This window comes from Myxine glutinosa, chromosome 4 (assembly GCF_964187855.1).
Source record: "Myxine glutinosa chromosome 4, kmMyxGlut1.1, whole genome shotgun sequence".
NCBI lineage: Eukaryota > Metazoa > Chordata > Myxini > Myxiniformes > Myxinidae > Myxine > Myxine glutinosa.
In genome coordinates this window covers 136,758,454-136,782,603 of record NC_136264.1, presented here as the reverse complement: position 1 = coordinate 136,782,603, position 24,150 = coordinate 136,758,454, and the positions used below count along the sequence as shown (strand labels likewise).

The following is a 24,150-nucleotide window of genomic DNA, read 5'->3' as shown; positions in this document are numbered from 1 at the left end:
CCGGACCCGTGACCACATCACCCCCGTCCTTTACAAGCTTCACTGGCTCCCCATCCCCCAGAGAATCCAGTACAAAATCCTCCTCCTGACATACAAAGCCCTCCATAACCTGGCCCCATCCTACCTGGCTGACCTCCTCTCCAGACACACTCCCACCCTCAACCTCCGCTCTGCTGGTACCAACCTCCAACCCCCCCCCCCCCCCCCATGCGGACCAAATTCAGATCCTGGGGGGACAGGGCCTTCTCCATCGCTGCTCCCACCCTCTGGAACTCACTACCTCACACCATCAGAGACTCCTCCTCACTCACCACATTCAAAACATCACTAAAGACCCACCTGTTCAACGCTGCATTCAACATTCAACCCACAGCATTTAACCCCTGACTATCTCTTCTCCTTCTCCCTCCTTTTGCTTTAAATATTTCCCTATTGATTCTTGTCTTGTCTTTTTGATTCTTGTCTTATATATATGCCGTATATCGCTGCTGTTTGTTTTCTTGATTCTTGTCTTTTTGCAATTGTTGTTTTCATGTATTGTTATGCATTATGTTTTCCACTCTGTCAAAGCGCCTTTGGGCTTCTGGAAAAGCGCTATACAAAATAAATGAATTATTATTATTATTATTATAGTGTGGATTATAATGACGTGGGAGCGCAATAGTTTAAAGGGACGACTGGGAAGCGCAAGTTTCAGAGGGGAGTAGTTAGCTGAGATGATGCCGTGTGTGTGAGGATTGAACAGGTGAGAATGGAACAGGTGTGATTGCACAGGTGTGCAACTGAACAGGTGTGTGGAGCAGTGTATGAGGGAGTAGTGGTGATTGCGTGTTGTGTTGACCAAATGGTCCAGGAAGAAAGGAGGGTGCAGGTGGCACCAGGTGTGAGGGCACAGGTGTGCAACAACAGGTGTATGTGGCTGTGTGGAATAAATGGTAGTGTGGAATATCTGGAGTATTGGAATGGATGGTCGTGGAGTGAGAATGGTGGAAATTGTGGAGTGGAGTGGATGGTGCGAAGGTGTGAATGGGGGAAGAGTGGACCCCCATCACGGATACCCGGGGCGGGTAGTGTAAGTGTTAGGTAGAGGGTACAGGTAAATTGTGGTTGGATATTGGCATCTGTGGTGCGGGTGGCAGAATGGTATGTGGATGGGTGCATTAGTGTTGTGGAAATGGCTGGGCGTGTAGCCTGTTAGTGTGTGTAGTTGGTTTGGGCACTCCACCACTGTGAGGATGTCGGCCAGGTGAGGCCGCAGGTGGGCTCTGGGAGCCGGTAGTAGTTGTTGTGGATGGGGCCCGAGGATCCGGAGGACGGACCCGGGTAGCCCAGTGCCAGAGGGCACCATGGGGTGACAGAGCCAGTAGAGGGGCTGTCCTCAGTTAGTTAGGTTAGGGTGAGGAGCTAGGTAAGCTCGGGTGGCAACTACAGTGGTGGAGGTGTGCAGGTGGGTAGACCTGTTGGGAGAGCTAGACGTCGCAGCCCAGAAATTGTGCGGGAGCACCGGGAGATGAATCGGGGGAGTGAGACCCCAAATTGAGAGGCACCACAGTTTGGTCAATGGGAATTGGTTTTTAGAACCCATAGTGTAAGTTGGCCAATGGATTGGCAGGGAGAGACCCCGGGTAGTGTAAAGTGTGTTAAAGTCATTTAGAGGATAGTTAGGATGAAGGATCTCCTCGCACCATCTGCATCCACTCACCTGAGGTGACAGGTATTCCACACCATGCCATGTTTTGATTATTTTTTATGATGCAAATGTTTGGATTGTGAGACGCATCATGACGTGGGTGTGACATTGTGCGTAATTCCATCTCTCCCTCCTTATGAGGATTGATGATGAATTGGTGATGGCAAATTTTGAAGTAGAGGGATTGTGGTGACGAATTTGGTATAGGGGAAATATGGGGAAGACGTGACAGTAGTGACGAATTGGTAATGTGTAGATTTTGTACATATGGGGTAAGGGCAAGGGGAAGGGTAGGGTAGGTGACAGGGGGGTGACGTACGGTAGGGACGAGCTTTCTCACTTCGCCCTCCGTACGCATTTCGCCTTGCATTGCCTTATTGACGTGTACCCTTGTGACCTTACCCCTCGCTCAATTGTCTTTCTTTTGTCTCCCACATGACCTGTGCGCCATTGGGTGCCGAGGGGAGCGTGCGTGAGGTGGCCATTGTGCGCCCGAGATTCCCAGAACCAGCATGCATTGCGTTGATGTACCACTGTATGGACCGCTGTTCTGCGGCCAAGTACCACTTGATGGACCCCAGGTTCTGGGGCAGGGCACCTCTGTTGGAGACCGGCCATAGTGGCCAGGGAATCTTGCTTGCGGACCTCGGTAAGGTGGCACCTATGCCAAACAGGTGGACCACCCTTAGTTGGCCCCTGAGGCCCTAAATAAAAATGGACACAAGTTGTGCTTTTTATTATGTCCAAATAGGCCGCATGAAGCCAGAAGACGTCGGGAAGAACATCGGCCCAGCAGAGAAAGAGAAGACCACCACCAGTTGTTTTGTTGTGTTTATTATGAACCATGGTGACTGCGCACCGAGTGGTGTTTTTGGTGCTTTGTGGTGCTTTTGGTGCTTTGTGGTGCTTTTGGGTGCTTTGGTGGTATTGGTACTGGTGCATCGATGCAATGCGTGCTGTCTCCTCCCTCCCAACAGGAATTTCTTTCTCTTGTTCCCTAAAAAGAAAGAGAAAAAAAAAACACAGGTCCTGGGTTGCGTTGTAAATAAGAAATCACGTCATTGTAAATAATGCTCCCCACCGTAAATGTATAGTTTGAGAATAATTCCGTAATTCGGTTAGCTGTGGGCTTGAGTCTGTTAGACAGGATGCAATGCAATAGGGGGACATACTTATTTGTGTTTTAAGATTGTCACACTCAGGGTCAGGTTAATTGTAGAGGGAATTACACCTACGTGTCACACTAAGTTAAAGTTTAATAGGCCCGAGGACGGGCCTGAAGAAAGGAGGGTGCAGTGTAACGAATGTGGAAACGTTACAATGTGAACGTTACAAAAGTACGGTAACACCCTGTTAATGTAAATAATGGTCGCAGTCGGCCTCCTAGTTAATTCCATGAAACTTACACGCAGGTCACGATATATCTTTTAAATAGTGTATTTCCTTATTCCATGTAGGCTAAATATGTGTTTTCCCACTAGATTGACTTTGCATTGTATCAAACAAAATAAGCGTAGGCCCTTCCAATTTCCCCAAAACCTCCCTTCCAATTGCCTTCCGCAATTTGGGCGGTTTTCTTCAAACCACCATTGGCCACGAGGTAGGTTTGGGGAAGAAAGGCGTGTCTCCACCTCGTCATAAGAGGGAAGGAGTGAACCAGCCCTAACAGCCAATCAACACCGCGGTGAGCGACCCGGTAGGCGTGCCCTCGGAGCCGGCGGCTTGATTTCGCCCGAGGTGATAAAAGCGACTGTAAGGGACTGCTTTACGAGATGACTTGGAAGAGGCCTTGGGAGATGACCCTGGGAGATGAGCAAAGAGGCTGCACCAACAGGAGCGGTGAGATGCGAAACGCTCCAAGCCAAAGAGGAGAGGTACTCGGCAAGGAAACCAGCTTTGGAGAGACGCGCTGAAAGGGGGGAGACGGCTCCACCCCAAGAAGAGGAGCAGGTGTGCCGAACCAGCGCGTGACGTCTACCGCAGCGGATACACGACGGAGGGTTTCCCGCCAAAACCGCGAGGAATTGTGAGCTGCGGCCTCCCGACTTTGCCTCCCTCTCAAGCAATCCATCTCAAGCCCTACCTGCCTGCATTATCCCCTGTGTAAGTGTGAACGTCCTGTCCTACTCGTTGTCTTGGGGCTAAGTAAAAATGAATAGTGTAAGTTAACGATTCGCTGTGTTACTGCTTCTTCCATCCATTGCTTGTGTGTGTATAATAAAATCTGTTCTTCCTCCGTATTCTTCTTCTTCTTCTTTTTCCTTCTCTTTCGGTCGCTTTAGAGATTTCCCGATTGAATATCTGTGGGGCGATCTGGTCAACGTCGGGTGGAATCGGGTTTTAATCGGGGAGTAACTGTTCGGACGCGGTTAAATACACCACCGCTCGGTCAATATAACATCTAAAAGCCGCGTCTGTAACAATATTGTCGGTGCCATCTTTGAGACAGAGTACATCTGCCCTTCTTTCCTGTGTTGTGAAATACAAGGTGTCTTCGTATTTCTCTAGAAGTTTTATCTTTAGCCAATGCTTTGAATAAGAAAGGCTCTTCTCTGGTGACTGATCAAACTCCTGCAGCTTTTCATGGACTTGGTCCATGTTCATTACCCCATGCTCTAATTCTGAGTCTAACCATTCACAGAATTCAATAATAACTGCCTCTCGCTCCTCATCAATACTCCTCTGTCCTCTCTTCCTTTTTCCTTCCTCATCAGTCTTGGACAAACTGTCACCTCTCGCAAACATAAGTTTGCATCGCAAATGGTACAGTGTTTCTTCTGCTACCAAGTCGTTGATCCCTTCCAGGCGTCCAGTGACTTCAGTGCCCCAGTCATCCCCGCGACTCCGTGCTGTCTTCAGCAAGCTTGCCTTCAGTGTATCTGCAGTCAAATTATCTGGCACTCTGTATTTCTTTCTAGCTTGTGCTGGATTATTTTTGTAGAGCTGGGCTGGTTGGTTGCAAAGAATGCATACATCCTTATACAGGAGGTCAACTGACTGTGATCTTCTAGAACTGCAGCCAGTTGATGAACTGAACTCACAAGTAGTGCGTCTTCTCTTCAACTTTGATGACTCTTTCTCTGCCTTTGATGCTTGAGCTGACTTCTTGGTGGTTGCAACAAAGTTGTTGTACAGATCATTTTTACACTTCTGGTGGTACCTCAGTTTTCCTTCCTTTTGAGCCTCCTTCATACGTTCCACAACAGTAACATTTTCGACAGTTTCTCCTTGTTTCAACAAGTCAAGTGAATCCACTTGGATTCCGCCCAGGTTGGCACATGGAAATTATGATGTAGCATAATTATCATCTCGGGTCAAGATTTGAAATTATGCCATGGTTTTTGTAAAATTGCTACTAGTATTCACATTATGTACTATCACCAAAACATACATCATCATAGAAACATACATAGAATTTGGGTCCTCTGGGTCATTTGGGTCCTCTGGGTCATTTGGGTCCTCTGGGTCATTTGGGTCCTCTGGGTCATTTGGGTCCTCTGGGTCATTTGGGTCCTCTGGGTCATTTGGGTCATTTGGGTCCTCTGGGTCATTTGGGTCCTCTGGGTCATTTGGGTCCTCTGGGTCATTTGGGTCCTCTGGGTCATTTGGGTCCTCTGGGTCATTTGGGTCCTCTGGGTCATTTGGGTCCTCTGGGTCCTCTGGGTCCTCTGGGTCATTTGGGTCCTCTGGGTCATTTGGGTCCTCTGGGTCATTTGGGTCCTCTGGGTCCTCTGGGTCCTCTGGGTCATTTGGGTCCTCTGGGTCCTCTGGGTCATTTGGGTCCTCTGGGTCCTCTGGGTCCTCTGGGTCATTTGGGTCCTCTGGGTCATTTGGGTCCTCTGGGTCATTTGGGTCCTTTGGGTCCTCTGGGTCATTTGGGTCATTTGGGTCCTCTGGGTCATTTGGGTCCTCTGGGTCATTTGGGTCCTCTGGGTCATTTGGGTCATTTGGGTCCTCTGGGTCATTTGGGTCCTCTGGGTCATTTGGGTCCTCTGGGTCATTTGGGTCCTCTGGGTCATTTGGGTCCTCTGGGTCATTTGGGTCCTCTGGGTCATTTGGGTCCTCTGGGTCATTTGTGTCCTCTGGGTCATTTGGGTCCTCTGGGTCCTCTGGGTCCTCTGGGTCATTTGGGTCCTATGGGTCATTTGGGTCCTCTGGGTCATTTGGGTCCTCTGGGTCATTTGGGTCCTCTGGGTCCTCTGGGTCATTTGGGTCCTCTGGGTCCTCTGGGTCATTTGGGTCCTCTGGGTCATTTGGGTCCTCTGGGTCATTTGGGTCCTCTGGGTCATTTGGGTCCTCTGGGTCATTTGGGTCCTCTGGGTCATTTGGGTCCTCTGGGTCATTTGGGTCCTCTGGGTCATTTTGGTCCTCTGGGTCATTTGGGTCCTCTGGGTCATTTGGGTCCTCTGGGTCATTTGGGTCCTCTGGGTCATTTGGGTCCTCTGGGTCATTTGGGTCCTATATTCCTATCCTATAACATATATATCTCCTATAACCTATCCTATAAATATAGATTTGATGACGTCATGTTTACACATCTGAGCGACAGAAATGAGCGACAGAAACTAGCTTCACTTTTGAGCGCCCGAAATTCCCAGGCAAACGCTATAACGCACCAGGTTTACAACCTGTGCGTTAATAAAGTTGAGTATCCCTTTGGAGTTGCCTGTATGAGCCTTTCAGCTGGTGTATCCGAGCGTGCACAGATGAAGCAATTGAGCACAGGTGGAGTAACGTCTTCATCCATATTGCTGGACTTCATGTCCTGCAAAGTAGAAAATGAGATATATTTAGAAATTATTTTTCCACAAAGGAGTGTCTGTGGTGAAATATAAATGTTAACAATCAACTCAGAATCATGAAAAACCCTTATTTGACCCCTCATAAGTTACTTAAGGGCCGATTAAAAAAATAAAAATTCTCGAAAATAATTTTTCGGCACCCGAATTCAACAGCTTTTTTTCTGGGTTTCCCACGGTAGTTGACCTTCAACATTTTAACACATGTTATTACACACCTTTACAAACATATTGGTGAAGAAATTTTTTGGTAACAATTTAGTTAACAGATTTTCATATGTTTCCCTTACTACATACCTGCCTACCATGTCAGCTCTGTCACTACTGCGTCTCGACTTCTTAATCCAAAGGGGCGTTTCGGTGCCTGATATGGACTGAGGCGATCACAATGAACATTACACGGAAGGGCGTGAGAGCCTCTCTGAATTTTAAATATGATGTCATTTCACATTTGGACAATACTACCTCAGGCCCTTGCCCAGATGATGTTAATTTGGGACATTTCTCTTTGTCTCCTTCCGGAGTATAACCAGACGCTGTTGCCTGGACTAAAGTCCCTCATACGGATCCTGGCGTCGTATCGAGGCTCAATATGCTGGCAGGCAAACTCATGGAGTCATTGCATCTTTCACAATGTCATGTATACTCTTCATCATACTCTTCATTATGACCCCCTGGTTGTTGGCCGCACAATGAGCTCGCAGCTCTCTTCCATCCTTTACCAGTGTGGGGCTACAACAGGTGGTCTCGTGACGGGAGGTTCTAATAATTGTTATTGTTTTAATGTGAAGATAAAGGTTTTTTGTTCATGACTTTAAAGGAGTGACTCTTCAGTGGCGGATCCAGGAATTTCAAAACGGGGGGGGGGGGGGGGGGGGGGAGGCATGAAACTATAGGCCTGGGGGAGGGGGGGTCTGGGTGTCCTCCCCCAGGAAATTTTTTAAAAATTGATCGTCAGAAACGGCATTTCGTGCGTTCTTGGCAATTTCTGCAGTTCCTTGTGTTCTTCCCTGGTCCAACAGTTCAGCAGATTCGCACCGCCTGCACCCTCATCCTGGATCTAAGGGGGGGGGGGGTGCGCACCCCCTGCACCCCCCCCCCCTGGATCCGCCCCTGCTCTTTATTCCATCTTGAAGACTTTTTGTCTACGATTATTCCTTTGCTATTGAAATGTGACGCGAATGCGATTCCTCTACATGTTCCAGGCCACGATTTTTGATTTTATCCTCCATCCTTCTGAATATCCTTTGATTACCGGCTGACCGACCTCGTCCTATTGGTCTTTTACAGAAAGTGCAAAAGGTTGTTGGAGTGGAAATGAACGAGCAAGCAGTGCAGGATGCTCGGGAAAACGCTAGAATGAATGGTAGGACTACACATTGTGATGTGGTGGATTGTTTTAATGAAATCTGATAATTGAATTAAGATGTTAAAAGCACTGCCTTGTTTTGTCTCCCTGATTTCGTTAAGTGCTTTATTTGCATCTGTTTATCAAGACTTAAAATACGTTGTTGTTGCTTGTTTAGTGCCCAGGGGTGTTGTTGTCAGATCACATTTGCTGTTTATTTTCATATATTTCCATTGAATGAACATACTCTGTCATGCAAGCTTCGATGAGATGGTGTAATCGTTGAAACATTTGCATATCTGGAAAGGTTCTAATAACATGGAGCAATCGATCCCGTATCTGATGTACGGACATGAGCATGGCTCTAGTCCGAGAGTCGGGGTTTGTTCCAAAGATACCATTGACAGCCTGCTTAACTTTTGCTGCTGAAGGATATTCTACTTTAATTCAATCCCTTAGTTATGAAATACTGCAACAGGATAGCAGTTTACCTTTGATTGCCGATGGGTGAGTGTAATACAACTTCGTTGTTTCCTCTGACGTTATCTACATGAGGTGAAGGAGCGTCTTGATTCCAGGCTGATACATTCACCTGACAACAGTAGAGTATTTCCAGGTTATCAATAGTAATTCACTTGAGTCATCCTGTGATACAACCTGTGCATCACTATTATGGCAAGATGTTGCTGCAGTACTATATTTTACTCCACGTGTGCCGTTTCTAATGTGTATATATGAAACTACAAATGATGTGCTAATTTGATTCAGAAAGGAAATGCTTTTGTTGTAATACAGTTGTTCCTGCAAAAGCGTTCGAGCAATTTGACACTGAGTGTGAGATGTTTGGCTCTCAAGGTGGCGCTATAGACAAACTAAAGCAAACTCGTATCACTCGTGTACATCTTTCATTGTACAGGAGATAAAGGTAAGTTACAATGTGATACACATGTTTAGGATAATGAAGGGTATCAACAAAATAAGTGCAGAAGTTTTTCAGGAGGATGGACAGTGATAGGAACAGGGCCACAACCTGAATGTAAATAAGAGGAGAGTTGGTAGTAGGGCAAGGATCTTTCATTCGGAGAGTAGTTAGTTTCACCCCAAAGGGGATGCGAGATTATTGCAACGCCCCTGTCTGTCTGTCTGTCTGTGTGTGTCACATCTGTATATTTTCCCTTTCAAAAAGGTTTTCTCTGCAACCACTTATCCAAATGATGCGAAACTTTAAACAAAGGAGAGGCTCTATGGAGAATATTTTAATGAATGATAACTCTGATGCCGTAGGTCACATGGTAATCAAAATAAAGACCAATTATTGCACTGTAGTTACAAGAAGGAAAGGAAGCCGGACATTAACAATACATACATATACAATATTATACACACACACACACACACACACACACACACACACACACACACACATACATCAACACATGCACATACTATAAACACACACACATACATACATAAACACGCACACATGCACACACACACATACACACACATACATAAACACACACCCATGCACACACACACATAAACACATGCACACACACATATATATATATATATATATATACACACACACACACACACACACACACACACACACACACACACACACACACACATACACACACACACGTACAATATATATATATATATATCAGAGAGTACGCCAGTACTCTCTATGTAGGGATGGCACGGAATAAAATGTCGGTCCCATCTGCTACATACAAAACTAAAGTCTTCTTTAAAAACTCGCTTAGGCTACATATGAGAGCCTACCTGGTCTGTTCAGCTGATTGTCGAGGCAGGGATCACTTTTCATTTCTCCAGACCAAGGCAAAAGCAAAATAAAGCGAAAAAAAAACCGGATCAGTCAAACCCGGGAATTAATCCTCTTGTTCATAATAATAACAAGCGTTACGCCTAGGTCCCCCGTCGGTGAAGTGATGCGAGTTGACAAAGTGGAAGACGCAGAAAACATGCTATGATATGATATTTCGCTCACAAGGTTCAGACATACATGGAGGCGGCCATCTTGGATTTTGACGTGGCGACCCAATTTTCAATACCGTTCTTCCTTGTGTCGACATACACCCAAACACCAGATTAGAAGTTGGTACTTCGCTTATTTTTCAAGATATTTCGCTCACAAGGTTCAGACATATATATGGTGGCGGCCATCTTGGATTTTGACGTGGCGACCCAATTTACAATAGCGTTCTTCCTTATGCCGAGATACACCCACACACCAAATTAGAAGTTGGTACTTCGCTTATTTTTCAAGATATTCATCTCACAAGGTTCAGACATATATATATGGCGGCGGCCATCTTGGATTTTGACGTGGCGACCCAATTTTCAATAGCGGTCGTTCTGATGCCGAGATACACCCACACACCAAATTAGAAGTTGGTACTTCGCTTATTTTTCAAGATATTCATCTCACAAGGTTCAGACATACATGGCGGCGGCCATCTTGGATTTTGACGTGGCGACCCAATTTTAAACAGCGTTCTTGCTTGTGCCTAGATACACCCACACACCAGATTAGAAGTTGGTACTTCGCTTATTTTTCAAGATATTCATCTCACAAGGTTCAGACATATATATATATGGCGGCGGCCATCTTGGATTTTGACGTGGCGACCCAATTTTCAATAGCGGTCGTTCTGATGCCGAGATACACCCACACACCAAATTAGAAGTTGGTACTTCACTTATTTTTCAAGATATTCATCTCACAAGGTTCAGACATACATGGCGGCGGCCATCTTGGATTTTGACGTGGCGACCCAATTTTAAACAGCGTTCTTGCTTGTGCCTAGATACACCCACACACCAGATTAGAAGTTGGTACTTCGCTTATTTTTCAAGATATTCATCTCACAAGGTTCAGACATACATGGCGGCGGCCATCTTGGATTTTGACGTGGCGACCCAATTTTAAACAGCGTTCTTCCTTGTGCCTAGATACACCCACAAACCAGATTAGAAGTTGGTACTTCGCTTATTTTTCAAGATATTCAGCTCACAAGGTTCAGACATACATGGCATCAGACATACATGGCGGCGGCCATCTTGGATTTTGACGTGGGTTGCACCCACACACCAAATTCGAATGCGGTCCTTCGCTTACGCACGCACGCACTCACGGACGGACGGACGGACGGACGGACACACGGACGGACGGAGGGGAAAACCATAGTCCCGCTTTCGCTCCGCGGTGCGACGGGGGACAATAATCTTCTTCAGACGGCATATTTCTGAGCTGCCTCTAGCAATGGCAATGATTCTGCTGCCATTCGACAGAGTTTTACTTCCTGCAACATCCTTTTGTATTATAATTGTAATAGCTTGAAAGGATTCCACGAAAAGTACGAAAAACCACATTCCTTTATGAAAGAATATGACCGGGGTAGGCGTGGCTATGACTGTCAATCAGCTTGATGGGGGCAGGGTCACTGGATACATTTGCGTCAGTGTTGGCGTTATAGGTGATAATGTTATGTGGCATCAAATAATATCAGCAGAAATATCATGTCTCGGGAAATGCCTTTTTTTTTCATTGTTACATTTATGAAAATAAAATAATAGCGAGGTACCAGTGCTACACACCGCACACGGGTCACGTGATCACGAACCCTCTAGTCGCGGGTCAAGGTAAAAGCAAACCACGTGATCAATAAACCATCTCGAGTCACGGTTTGTCGGAGCATCACTTATGCCGTCGTCGTATAAAACAGCCTGAACAAGGAATCCATGCGAATTGAAGTGTGTGTGTGTGTGTGTGTGTGTGTGTGTGTGTGTGTGTGTGTGTGTGTGTGTGTGTGTGTGTGTGTGTGTGTGTGTGTGTGTGTGTGTGTGTGTGTGTGTGTGTGTGTGTGTGTGTGTGTGTGTGTGTGTGCGCGTGTGTGTGTGTGTGTGCGTGTGTGTGTGCGTGCGTGCACGCGCGTTAGTTTGTTAGTTAGTTATACTTTTTCACATCTATTAATTAAATACGTACTATTCAAATGTGCCTTTTAACCCTTTAGACTGCTTAGACCTTGGAAGACCGTTTAACACTTGACCCAAAAGACCCAGATCACTCAAAAGTCCACGAGGACCAAAAAGACCCAGATGACCAAGATGACTCAAAAGTCCCCGAAGATCCAAAAGTCCCCAATTAAAATTTGGTCCAATGGACCAACGGGCCCCCTAGTTTAATAAATATTTGAACTGACATTAAGTGTTCCTTTCATCTTTGTTTTGGCATACTGCATCGACTGGAGTAGTCAATGGTCAATTAATTGATATTTAAATATAAAGATCCTAGTTTCCTTATGTCTATGCCCGATTAGTATTACCTATGGCTTCTGGGGTTGTGGATTTCGGAGAGAGAGGTGGAAGCAGGGGGTGGAAGGGGAACAATTATGTTATTTTAAAAAACGAAAAAATTATGCCAGACACCCTCAGTATGTCATTGGTGAGCACGTCTATAAAGTTTGTACTACAACATTTGTAAATCAGTAGTAGAACATCATCGACTCAAATACGAGTATTATAATAATTATTCAGACAGTGCATTCCTGGGCTGGGCCTCTCTCAATGGCAATGACTTGGGTTTTAATTGGTGCGGCATCCTTTGATGTAATTTGTTTCTCCAGTTCATTTCTACAGTTAAATATTTGCAGATACTCTCTGAGAGCGTGTTCTCTCGTACTTAACCGATGCCATCGTAGTTTGGCAAGGCTACGCCCTTCCCCACGCTTACTCGATCAACCCTGAACCTTGCTATGCGCATGCGCAGATAAAAAAAGGTGTCACGTGTATAGTGTGTCTGACTAACGTCTTTCTGATGATTTATAGTGACTGTATTTTTGTCTGTTGAGAATCTACTCAAGTATTACCGAGGTCTTCTGATTTCCCAGAACCAGGATTTGGATACTACAGATAAATACTGTTACGGATCGCGGTTTAGATGTTATGATGGGCCGAGCGGATGGTCCACCGCGACCTAACAGTTCCCCCGATTCTTCCCCAACTCAACCGATTCGCCCAGACGTTGGCCAAATCGCGCTACGCTAAATCAATGATTGGAAAGGACACAACGACTGGGATAAATGAAACGACGCAAGGGGTACAGTTCTCAAGACCTCCGGAGGAGGATATAATTAGTGGTGGAGAAAAGGGGTAGATTACAAGGTAGAGTGAGGTAAAAGACACAGAAGAGATAGGCACTTAGATACAATCTTATCTATCCCAGACAGACCACAGACAAACGGAACAAGGCTGACTTACACAGGGATTGATGGCAGGAAGGGACAGGTCGGTTGATAGCACAAGGTGCACCTTGGCTCGGGGACAGGATCAAGCACGGTCCAAAAGATGCAGGGAGGCCTCACAGCGCTCGGAGGTGGCGTCTTTCTTTCTCCAAGCTCAGCGCGCATCTGACGTCACCTCCCTCTTCCTGCGCATGCTCAGCGGGGAGGGACACGCCCTCGGCTGGTTGGCTCCGCCCCAGATGGGACCGGTCCGCCGCTTCTATTGGGTGCGGGGGTTACCGGGCTCCGCCCTTGACGAGGAGCTGACAGCGAGCCCCTACTTGGTAACCCCGTCGAGCACATGTTCGATGGTGGCTCGTTGGAAAGGCCTGGTGCCCTCCCAACACCCCCTACCAACCAAGCCGGAGAGAGGACGCGCACTCCCCGCGCCCGCCGCTGCTGTTGTTGTTGTTGTTGTTGCTGAACCGTGAGGAAGAGCTGCGGGGAGGTATTGGGAGGTCCTAAACTTCCTAACGGTGCCATACAATCACATTCTGGTGCAACGAAGAGTCAGAATTAATGGAAACGAGTCCTTAACTGACATAGACTAAGAATAACTAGCAAGATGTCCTATAGTTGTCTTACATGAGATGCGGTGAACCTGGGTGCGACATTTAATGGGGGAAATAGGGGGAGGTCGGGTCTACAGAGTGTTGTTTACAGAAAATGGGACTAGGGAATGGGGGATTGGGGATAGTTGGGAAGTATTGAGGAAATAGGGGAATATTTACAAGCGGATATGGATGGATGCAAATCCCATATCCGCAACATTGCACCCTTCTCTACCTCGGGGCGTCCCGACCCGATAAATTTTTACCTACGTTAGTGTGGCACTCAGATGTAGTTCCCTCTACTATTAACTCAACCCTGAGTGTGACAGTTTTACAGATGTTCACAAATGAGTAAATATGTCCCCCTGCGACGTTGCACCCTTCTCCTAACAGAAACACACCCACAGGATAACCGAATCGCGGAAAGCATCCTCAAACTAAACATACAGCCGGTAGGGAGCATCATTTACAATTGACGCTACTTTATTTACAAGACTAACCCAGGACCTGTGATTGTTCTTTCTGGGGGGGGAGACAGTCTGCTCTGCATCAATGCACCATGAAAGCACCCAAAACGCACCAATACACACCCAAGCACCAATCGGTGCAGTCACCATTGTTCATGAAAATAAAAACAACAACCCCTAACCCTGCAGGTGTCTCTTGCTCTTCGGCTCCCTCTGCTGGTTATTATTATTGTCTTCCAGTTGTTGTCTTTCTTTCATTTTCTTACTGGCGGCCTATTTGCAATAAAGTGTGCCCAACGTGTCCATTTTATTTTCTTTATTTATGGCCCACAGGGCCGACTACGTGTGGTTCACCTGTGGGGCATCGGTGCCCTGTGGCCAAGGCCCGCCAGCAAGATTTCGGGCCCTCATGGCCGGTTCCAGCAGAGGGGCCATGCCCCAACCCATGGGGTCCATAAGTGGTGCTCGGCCACAGACATGTGGTCCATAATGTGGTGCATCGATGCAGACAGCTGGTTCTGAGAGTGCCTGGCGCACAATGGCCGACTCACGCACGCTCCCCTCGGCACCCAATGGCGCACAGGTCATGTGGGAGACAAAAGAGACAAATGAGCGAGGGGTAAGGTCACAAGGGTACACATCAATAAGGCAATGCAAGGCGAAATGCGTACGGAGGGCGAAGTGAGAAAGCTCGTCCCTACCGTACGTCACCCCCCTGTCACCTACACTACCCTTGCCCTTACCCCATATGTACAAAATCTACACATTACCAATCCGTCGCTACTGTCACGTCTCCCCATATTTCCTCTATACCAAATTCGTCACCACAATCCCTCTATCCAAAATTTGCCATCACCCAATTCGTCATCAATCCTCATAAGGAGGAAGAGATGGAACAACAAAGCACAATGTCACACCCACGTCATGATGCGTCTCACATTCCAAACATCTGCACAATAAAATAACAAAACATGGCATGGTGTGGAGGTACGTCATCTCAGGTGAGTGCATGTAGATGGTGCGAGGAGACTTCAATCCTAACTATCCTCTAAATGACATTAACACACTTTACACTACCTGGGGTCTTTCCCTGCCAATCCATTGGCCAACTTACTCTATGGGTTCTAAAAACCAATTCCCATTGACCAAACTGTGGTGCTTCTCAATTTGGGGTCTCACTCCCCCGATTCATCTCCCGGTGCCCTCGCACAATTTCTGGGCTGTGACGTGTAGCTCTCCCAGCAGGTCTACCCACCTGCACACCTCCACCACTGTAGTTGCCACCCGAGCTTACCTGCTCCTTAACCTAACCTATCTACTGGGGAAGGCCCCTCCTGGCTCTGTCACCCCACTCGGTGCCCTCTGGCACTGGGCTACCCGGGTCCGTCCTCCGGATCCTCGGGCCCCATCCACAACTACCGGCTCCCAGAGCCCACCTGCGGCCTCACCTGGCCGACATCCTCACAGTGGTAGAGTGCCCAAACCAACTACACACACTAACAGGCTACACGCCCAGCCATTTCCACAACACTAATGCACCCATCCAAATACCATTCTGTCACCCGCACCACAGATGCCAATATCCAACCACAATTTACCTATACCCTCTACCTAACACTTACACTACCCGCCCCGGGTATTCGTGATGGGGGTCCACTCTTCCCCCATTCACACCTTCGCACCACCCACTCCACTCCATCGTTTCCACCATACTCACTCCACGACCATCCATTCCAATACTCCACTTATTCCACACTCCATGTCTTCCACACAACCATTTATTCCATTCACCTGTTGGTGCACACCTGTGCACTCACACCTGGTGCCACCTGCACCCTTCTCTCCCCCAAGCGCATTCGCGCTGATCCACAACACTCACTACTCCCTCACTGCTCCACACACCTGTCCAGTTCTCACACAGCATCATCTCATCTAACTACTCCCCTCTGAAACTTGCGCTTCCCAGTCGTCCCTTTAAACTATTGCGCTCCCTCGTCATTATCATCCATACTAATCTACCTGCGTCCCCACTACAGGTATCAGTCACTAACTAAACCTTAACGTTACCTAATGTCAATCTCTTCTAGATCCCTACACACAATATCCTAACCCACCCGGGCTAGTTTTCACTGCCATCAACCCCATAACTAGTGCTCCTTTGCCCCCCCTTGCCGTGAGGGATGGTGGATTGCCCATCCCACCACATCGGGGAGGTCCCACTATCAATTTTGCTCGTCCAAATTCCAACCAATTCAAAAATTTTCCATTTACTGCCAATTCTACCCACTATTATAAATTTCGTATCAAATCACTACCATCATCATCACAGTCCGCTATATCCTAGCCTCGGTGCGTCATGACATCATTAAACTCGGTTCGTAAAGCCGAGCAATGAATTCGGGTGGTTTGGTCGCCTGCAGGTTGAATCCGTCCGGCTTTCGGTTCAAGGGAGGTGGTTTGGTTGGGCCGAGATTCCACGCACCATCTCGGCGCGGCACCTTGCGGTCCCGGGCCCGATGGCTCAATCTCCCCCGGTCGGAACCCCGTCCCCACGAGGGGGCACCGTACCGCTTCCTCCCACTCGCCCTTGAACCGGACCGGTCGCCTCGCCCGCCAAGGCCCGGACTCGACCGTGCGGGGCGGGGCCAAGCCCGAATCGGCAACGACGCTTCGAAGAGAAACGACGCAGCTTCGATCCGCGCCGGGCCTCGCATCCAACAAAGCACGCCGCGCCCCGAGTGCTCGCATCGGCTATCCGTCGCTCTAACCGCTAACCCGGTTACCGTCGATGCTTCACCTGCATGCTCACACGCATACGCTACCCCTTTTACCCTCACAAAACCCGGCGTTCCAACGCCGTCCGTACATTCCACCAACGCTCTCTCTGTTACACACCACACCTCTCGCGCACACCTCGGTCCACACCTCTCCTCCGTTACGTCCTCCGTAACACTCACCATGGGCGTGCACTCTGGCATCCACCCACTAACGCGCTCAGATGGGCTCTCCCACACTCGCGCCATGACCAACTCAGGTGTGCTTCCTCGCACACCCTCAACCATTCCAAGCGTGCATTCTCGCACCCGCTCCACCACCAACTCACTCCTCTTGTCACTCTCACCCTCGCACGTACACTCCGTATTGCTCTCACTCCCTGTGTCACACCCCATACACACCGACGTGCATTCTCGCTCGCACTCGGTTTCACTCCCACACTTTATAACACACCCACTCGCCGACGCACACTTTTTCCTCACACGCGTGCCATTTTTACTCACACGGGACCCTTCACCAACGCCCGGGTGCCATATCGATCCCAATCGCGCGACAATTCTTTTGTCGCTAAACATCCATTTACAAAATCTCCCAGCACAATACACAGCACGTCTCACCTTCGGGGTTCTTCTTCCTCCCTGCACCAAAACCTGCAAACTTCCATTCAGGTTAAGCACAGCATCGTGATGTGAGCAGGGACTTTGCACATTTTCCATTTCTCCCTGCAATTCCCGGGCTACCTCCGTCATCTCTTCAATTTTAATTCCCAGCACTGCTTTGTCTTTGTTCCCCTCGACGACCGTTGGCTTTAATAAAATTCCCTCTACCTCATCGGTCGCCGGCTTTTCCAAACCCCGTGTCGCGATTTATACCCCCGTCATTGTACCCGTGCTTTCCTCCGCTTCGCTCAACCGGCGCTTCTCGACCCGCATTACCTCCTTGTGCACCCCTGGGACCCTTTCGCCCACCATGCGATCCATGGTCTCCCCACATTTTTGCATGCGGTCACCCATTCTGTTGGTTATTGCTTCAATTTGGTTTCCCAATCCGTTCGTTATTGCTTCCATTTGGTTTCCCAATCCGTTCGTTATTGCTTCCATTTGGTTTCCCAATCCGTTCGTTATTGCTTCCATTTGGTTTCCCAATCCGTTCGTTATTGCTTCCATTTTATTACTCAATTTCTACCCCTCTATTCTCAGCATCTCGGTGAATTGCGCCATGAAGTCCCCCACATCAAAGCCCGCTGCTACGGTCACGGGCGCGGCAAAATTTGGTGCCGCTGTAACCACGTGCGCGAGAGCGCCATTTTGTGCACCTGATACCCCCTCAACCACACCTTCTTTACTCTCCTCCACCATTTTCCCCACTTCTTCCCTGGGGTCCTGGGTCGATTCTACCCCACTCTCCTCTACCGGAACCCAGCCGTCTTGATCTGCCATAGCGCGACTTTCAAAATTCGGGTTTTTGTAAAACAAAAGCAAATTTCGGTACTTTATAATTTTGACCAAATTTTTTTCCTAGATGTTTTTTTTAAAATTTGGTTCGGGCCTCGAATCTCACTCCTCGACACCAATTGTTACGGATCGCGGTTTAGATGTTATGATGGGCCGAGCGGATGGTCCACCGTGACCTAACAGTTCCCCCGATTCTTCCCCAACTCACCCGATTCGCCCAGGCGTTGGCCAAATCGCGCTACGCTAAATCAATGATTGGAAAGGACACAACGACTGGGATAAATGAAACGACGCAAGGGGTACAGTTCTCAAGACCTCCGGAGGAGGATATAATTAGTGGTGGAGAAAAGGGGTAGATTACAAGGTAGAGTGAGGTAAAAGACACAGAAGAGATAGGCACTTAGATACAATCTTATCTATCCCAGACAGACCACAGACAAACGGAACAAGGCTGACTTACACAGGGATTGATGGCAGGAAGGGACAGGTCGGTTGATAGCACAAGGTGCACCTTGGCTCGGGGACAGGATCAAGCACGGTCCAAAAGATGCAGGAAGGCCTCACAGCGCTCGGAGGTGGCGTCTTTCTTTCTCCAAGCTCATCGTGCATCTGACGTCACCTCCCTCTTCCTGCGCATGCTCAGCGGGGAGGGACACGCCCTCGGCTGGTTGGCTCCGCCCCAGATGGGACCGGTCCGCCGCTTCTATTGGGTGCGGGGGTTACCGGGCTCCGCCCTTGACGAGGAGCTGACAGCGAGCCCCTACTTGGTAACCCCGTCGAGCACATGTTCGATGGCGGCTCGTTGGAAAGGCCTGGTGCCCTCCCAACACCCCCTACCAACCAAGCCGGAGTGAGGACGCGCACTCCCCGCGCCCGCCGCTGCTGTTGTTGTTGTTGTTGTTGTTGTTGCTGAACCGTGAGGAAGAGCTGCGGGGAGGTATTGGGAGGTCCTAAACTTCCTAACGGTGCCATACAATCACATTCTGGTGCAACGAAGAGTCAGAATTAATGGAAACGAGTCCTTAACTGACATAGACTAAGAATAACTAGCAAGATGTCCTATAGTTGTCTTACATGAGATGCGGTGAACCTGGGTGCGACATTTAATGGGGGAAATAGGGGGAGGTCGGGTCTACAGAGTGTTGTTTACAGAAAATGGGACTAGGGAATGGGGGATTGGGGATAGTTGGGAAGTATTGAGGAAATAGGGGAATATTTACAAGCGGATATGGATGGATGCAAATCCCATATCCGCAACAATACTTATATCTTGTCTTGATAAAGTTCTTCATTGAAGTTAATTTTACAAAACTATTATTATCAGAGAGTGCGCTGGAACTCTCGACTCGACGTACTAAAGTCAGGATGACGCGGATAAAAAATGTTGGCCCCACCCACTGATACAAAACAAAGGTTGGAGTATCTTTTCGTACTCTCGTAGTCGTTTATCGAGGACATTTGCAGTTTGAGTGCATAATTTTTATTGACACTTCAAGTAAGCAAAACAGTAAAAACCACGAGAGTGACTTTCATGTCCGGCCGTGCATAAATTCCTCGAGAGGCTCCGCCCCTCCCCTCTGTCCCCACCCTATTGGTTGGAGGGAAACCACACCAGTTATTTTGGGTATTTCTAAGTGCAGGTCCTTGTGTGGCCTGAGGCTAGATGAAGACATTACTCTTTGAGAAACGAGCAATAAGACAGAGCTGCAAGATACAGGCAGGGTTACGTAAGACAATATAGGAACACGTGCAGTGTTTGACTTTGCTGACTAAGATATCTTGGCACTTTTGCTCCAAGATTGGGTATCCTCTGAGTACCATATACCATTGTGTTATTCCACATTGTAAAAAAATTACAGAAACAAGTGAATAAAAAAAGTTATGCTAAATTAAAAAGGCAATGTAGGGATGACAAACTACAGTCTAAAAAAGGTCCTAAACAAGATAGGGATGATGTTAGGGTTAGAGAGTAGCTAACAGTATTGCCATCACATAAGAATCCCTACATCACTGCCTCATTTACACTTCATCAGTTATTGCTTCAAGCTTCTACAAACACTCCGCTGGTTACAACAGTACTTGATTACTCTTCTAGTGCAGCCACATACTGAGACTCTTCAAATTAGTAGCCTGAGAACAATGTTATAATATCAGTACATGATCATCAACTTCTTACAAACTGCATGAACATCTCCAATAACAGCATTCTATAATTATCTGCATTTGTGATTGGTTACTCTTAGTTGATAAAAAAGAAAAGTAGGAAAGTCAACTGAAGCTGCAAGAAGTTGTTGAGGTAAGTTAATTGTCTATCTTTGTAATGTGAATTGCATTGTGTTTACTTGGTTACCACATGAATTGCATCCTTGAGCAGACTTGCCATGTTACCAGGTGTGGTAAATGCAGAGTTCCATTGTGGTCGGGCAGAGGTTCTGCTTCCAGAACTCCTAAATACTCTGGGTTCAGAGGACATCATCGCAGTCGTGGATCCACCCCGTGCTGGACTTCGTAAGTTAATATCTCCACGCCTTTCCTCACTCACCCGCCAATCAACATGTTTTTTTTTTACCTCTTTCTGTTATAATTGTAGTGTAATCTTCAATTATGCTCCATTGTAGTGTAATTATGATTCACACCCACTCCTTTACATTTATTTTTGTTTCCCTCCAAGTCGTATTTTCATACTTTTCCTTTTGATTTTCTACTCTAAAATGTCTCATTTTTATCTTATGCGAGACCCTCTCCCCATAGACTCCTAATTTCCCACCACTCCCTCCCATTGACATTCATCCTTCCTCGATTCAAGGTTCTCCATAAACCTAAATATTTGCTCCCATCTACTAACCATTCACATCTTTACGGCAGTCATTGACCCTCTCAAACTTCCTTCCCTACTTCCCCAACCTCTCAGACTCGCGTGTGGTTCTTTCACTGCGAAGGACAAAGGTGGTGACGCGTCTCCTATACCTGGCATGCAATCCACGAGCGGCCTCTGTCAACCTTATCGAGTATGTCACTCTTCCCTTTTCTCTTCTGTTTCAAACACTTGGGAACCTTCCATCAACCTGCTATACTAATGTTGTATATTCACAACTGTTTTTGAAATTACCAATTAATGTACTTTAAGGTAAATAATGTAAAATATAGTTCAATAATTTGCTATTGTGGGCTTCTGCTTTATTTATCCTTCTATTTTGGAAGGGATTTTTATTTTTATTTGCATTATAATTTGCCTTTTTATTCAGATTATTTTTAGTACTTTTTTTCCTAACAAAATTTAACTTTGTACTTTCCATCAGTAAATCCAAGCTAGGCTTGCATTATTTTTATTCTCTTGCTGATGAGGATATTCAGTTTGAAACTGTGCTGCTGAGGCTTATCACTGAATGTTAGTAGTTTTGCAAATGTCTCACACATTGTTTTTCAATCTCATTACGTCGTCCCCCCCTCCCCACCTCCTATTATCTCCTACCATTAGCCTGACCCGAGCGCCTTCCCATCGAGCACGTGGTCAACCCTTCCGCTTGATGCGTGCAACTGCCATTGATCTTTTTCCACATACACCGCATTGTGAACTGCTGTTGCTGTTTGAGCGAAATCTGGATTTTAAAACGCTACCTTGTGACCAAGGCCCACACTCAAATGCCCAAGGTGCGGACCTTGACGCTCAGCTTGGAGACCGAGGCACGGACCCCTTCATGCAGCCTGCAGACCCTGGCGTGCATCACGCGGAGCGAGTCGCTGACCCCGGCGTGCAGCCCGCGGAGCGAGTCGCTGACCCCGGCGTGCAGCCCGCGGAGCGAGTCGCTGACCCCGGCGTGCAGCCCGCGGAGCGAGTCGCTGACCCCGGCGTGCAGCCCACGGAGCGAGTCGCTGACCCCGGCGTGCAGCCCGCGGAGCGAGTCGCTGACCCCGGCGTGCAGCCCGCGGAGCGAGTCGCTGACCCCGGCGTGCAGCCCGCGGAGCGAGTCGCTGACCCCGGCGTGCAGCCCGCGGAGCGAGTCGCTGACCCCGGCGTGCAGCCCGCGGAGCGAGTCGCTGACCCCGGCGTGCAGCCCGCGGAGCGAGTCGCTGACCCCGGCGTGCAGCCCGCGGAGCGAGTCGCTGACCCCGGCGTGCAGCCCGCGGAGCGAGTCGCTGACCCCGGCGTGCAGCCCGCGGAGCGAGTCGCTGACCCCGGCGTGCAGCCCGCGGAGCGAGTCGCTGACCCCGGCGTGCAGCCCGCGGAGCGAGTCGCTGACCCCGGCGTGCAGCCCGCGGAGCGAGTCGCTGACCCCGGCGTGCAGCCCGCGGAGCGAGTCGCTGACCCCGGCGTGCAGCCCGCGGAGCGAGTCGCTGACCCCGGCGTGCAGCCCGCGGAGCGAGTCGCTGACCCCGGCGTGCAGCCCGCGGAGCGAGTCGCTGACCCCGGCGTGCAGCCCGCGGAGCGAGTCGCTGACCCCGGCGTGCAGCCCGCGGAGCGAGTCGCTGACCCCGGCGTGCAGCCCGCCCCACCATCCTCGGCATAGACCCCAGAGGTCATCTCACAGACCGAGGCGCTGATCCCTGCGTGCAGTGCAGCCCACTATCCTCGCCATCGACCCCAGAGGTCATCTCACAGACCGAGGCGCTGACCCCTGCGTGCAGTGCAGCGTACTATCCTCGGCATAGACCCCAGAGGTCATCTCACAGACCGAGGTGCTGACCCGGATCCCTCAATTCCCCATTTTATCTGTGAAAGCCATGACATAATGTAACAAAGGAACATTTGCACACAATACATTGTTATTTCTGATTTCCTTTTATTTCACAATGTTAATTTGTAATTCTTCTTGTGAATCTCCTTCCTGCCTCTTGCTCTGGAATTTTCCCCAAAATTTCACTTTGTGTCCTTGGCGCCTCATTTTGCTTGAATGGAGGGTTGAACTTTGTATCCTGGAAAATCTGCTGTAACTTCTCAAACAATCCACTGGTATTTTCCCTCTGGCCCTAAGAAGGCAAATTCTGTAATGCCTTCCATTTCAGTTTAGTTTCTTACTGCATGTTATTTTGAGATGTGAAGGTCCCAGATTGTCATGGTAAAGCAGGAAGTGCGGTCAGTTACTACACGCATTGTTAACCACTCTCCTTTCGTTCTTGGCAAACCATTTTTGGAATACCAACGCCCTGGGCACATCACTCATGAAAGTTCAATGTTGTCGTCATTGATGAATAAATACAAATTTATTTTATACAAATGTATTGTGTCCCTGCATGTCAGCTTTCATCTCTTCTTTGTTTTACCCTTAGTTTGACTTCTCAGAGATAGATTTCACTCACCGTTCGTTGTTTTATTTCTGTACATATAAGTTGCTGATGCATTATAATCAAAATAAATGGTGTGTTATTATTGTTTAGGGAAACTCATTCCAAAATGCACTATAAAACAAATAAACAATTATGAAACATCCCATTGCAGGAAAAGGAACGGTTCCCAAAATGGTCTCTGGCACAAATAGTGTTGAGAGATACAACTGCGCACACAGGCACCAAAAGGGAAAGGCAGTTGGAGAGGAAAGGAAAAAAGAGCTATTTAAGCGAAAGCGAGCCCCTAATTAGTCCTCTCTGGCACGTGTTGAGTGAGAGGCGCCGGGTCTCACGGCCTGGAGACCCGAGACTCGGACACCGGACACCATGACGGCCGGGAGGGCCGGGAGACGTCACTCGGCACTGACTTTTGGGACAAAAGAAAAGAGCGCAAGAGGAAAGTGGAAGGAGTAAAGTACGGGTTATACG

At 48.2% G+C, this 24,150-nt stretch overlaps 2 protein-coding genes across 2 annotated transcripts in view; both read left to right on the top strand.

The window, feature by feature from the left end:
* Positions 1-23,628, top strand: part of TRMT2A (tRNA methyltransferase 2A) — a 72,022-nt gene extending 48,394 nt beyond the window's left edge. Inside the window, exons 10-13 of the mRNA XM_068114676.2 lie at positions 7,780-7,855; positions 20,788-20,904; positions 21,308-21,404; positions 21,875-23,628. Coding sequence (XP_067970777.2) covers positions 7,780-7,855; positions 20,788-20,904; positions 21,308-21,404; positions 21,875-22,904 — 1,320 coding nt within the window. The 3' untranslated portion in view covers positions 22,905-23,628. The remainder of the gene's footprint in view (positions 1-7,779; positions 7,856-20,787; positions 20,905-21,307; positions 21,405-21,874) is intronic.
* The window catches only part of GNB1L (G protein subunit beta 1 like), a 567,228-nt gene that overhangs the window by 475,939 nt on the left and 67,139 nt on the right, over positions 1-24,150 (top strand). The window lies entirely within an intron of this gene.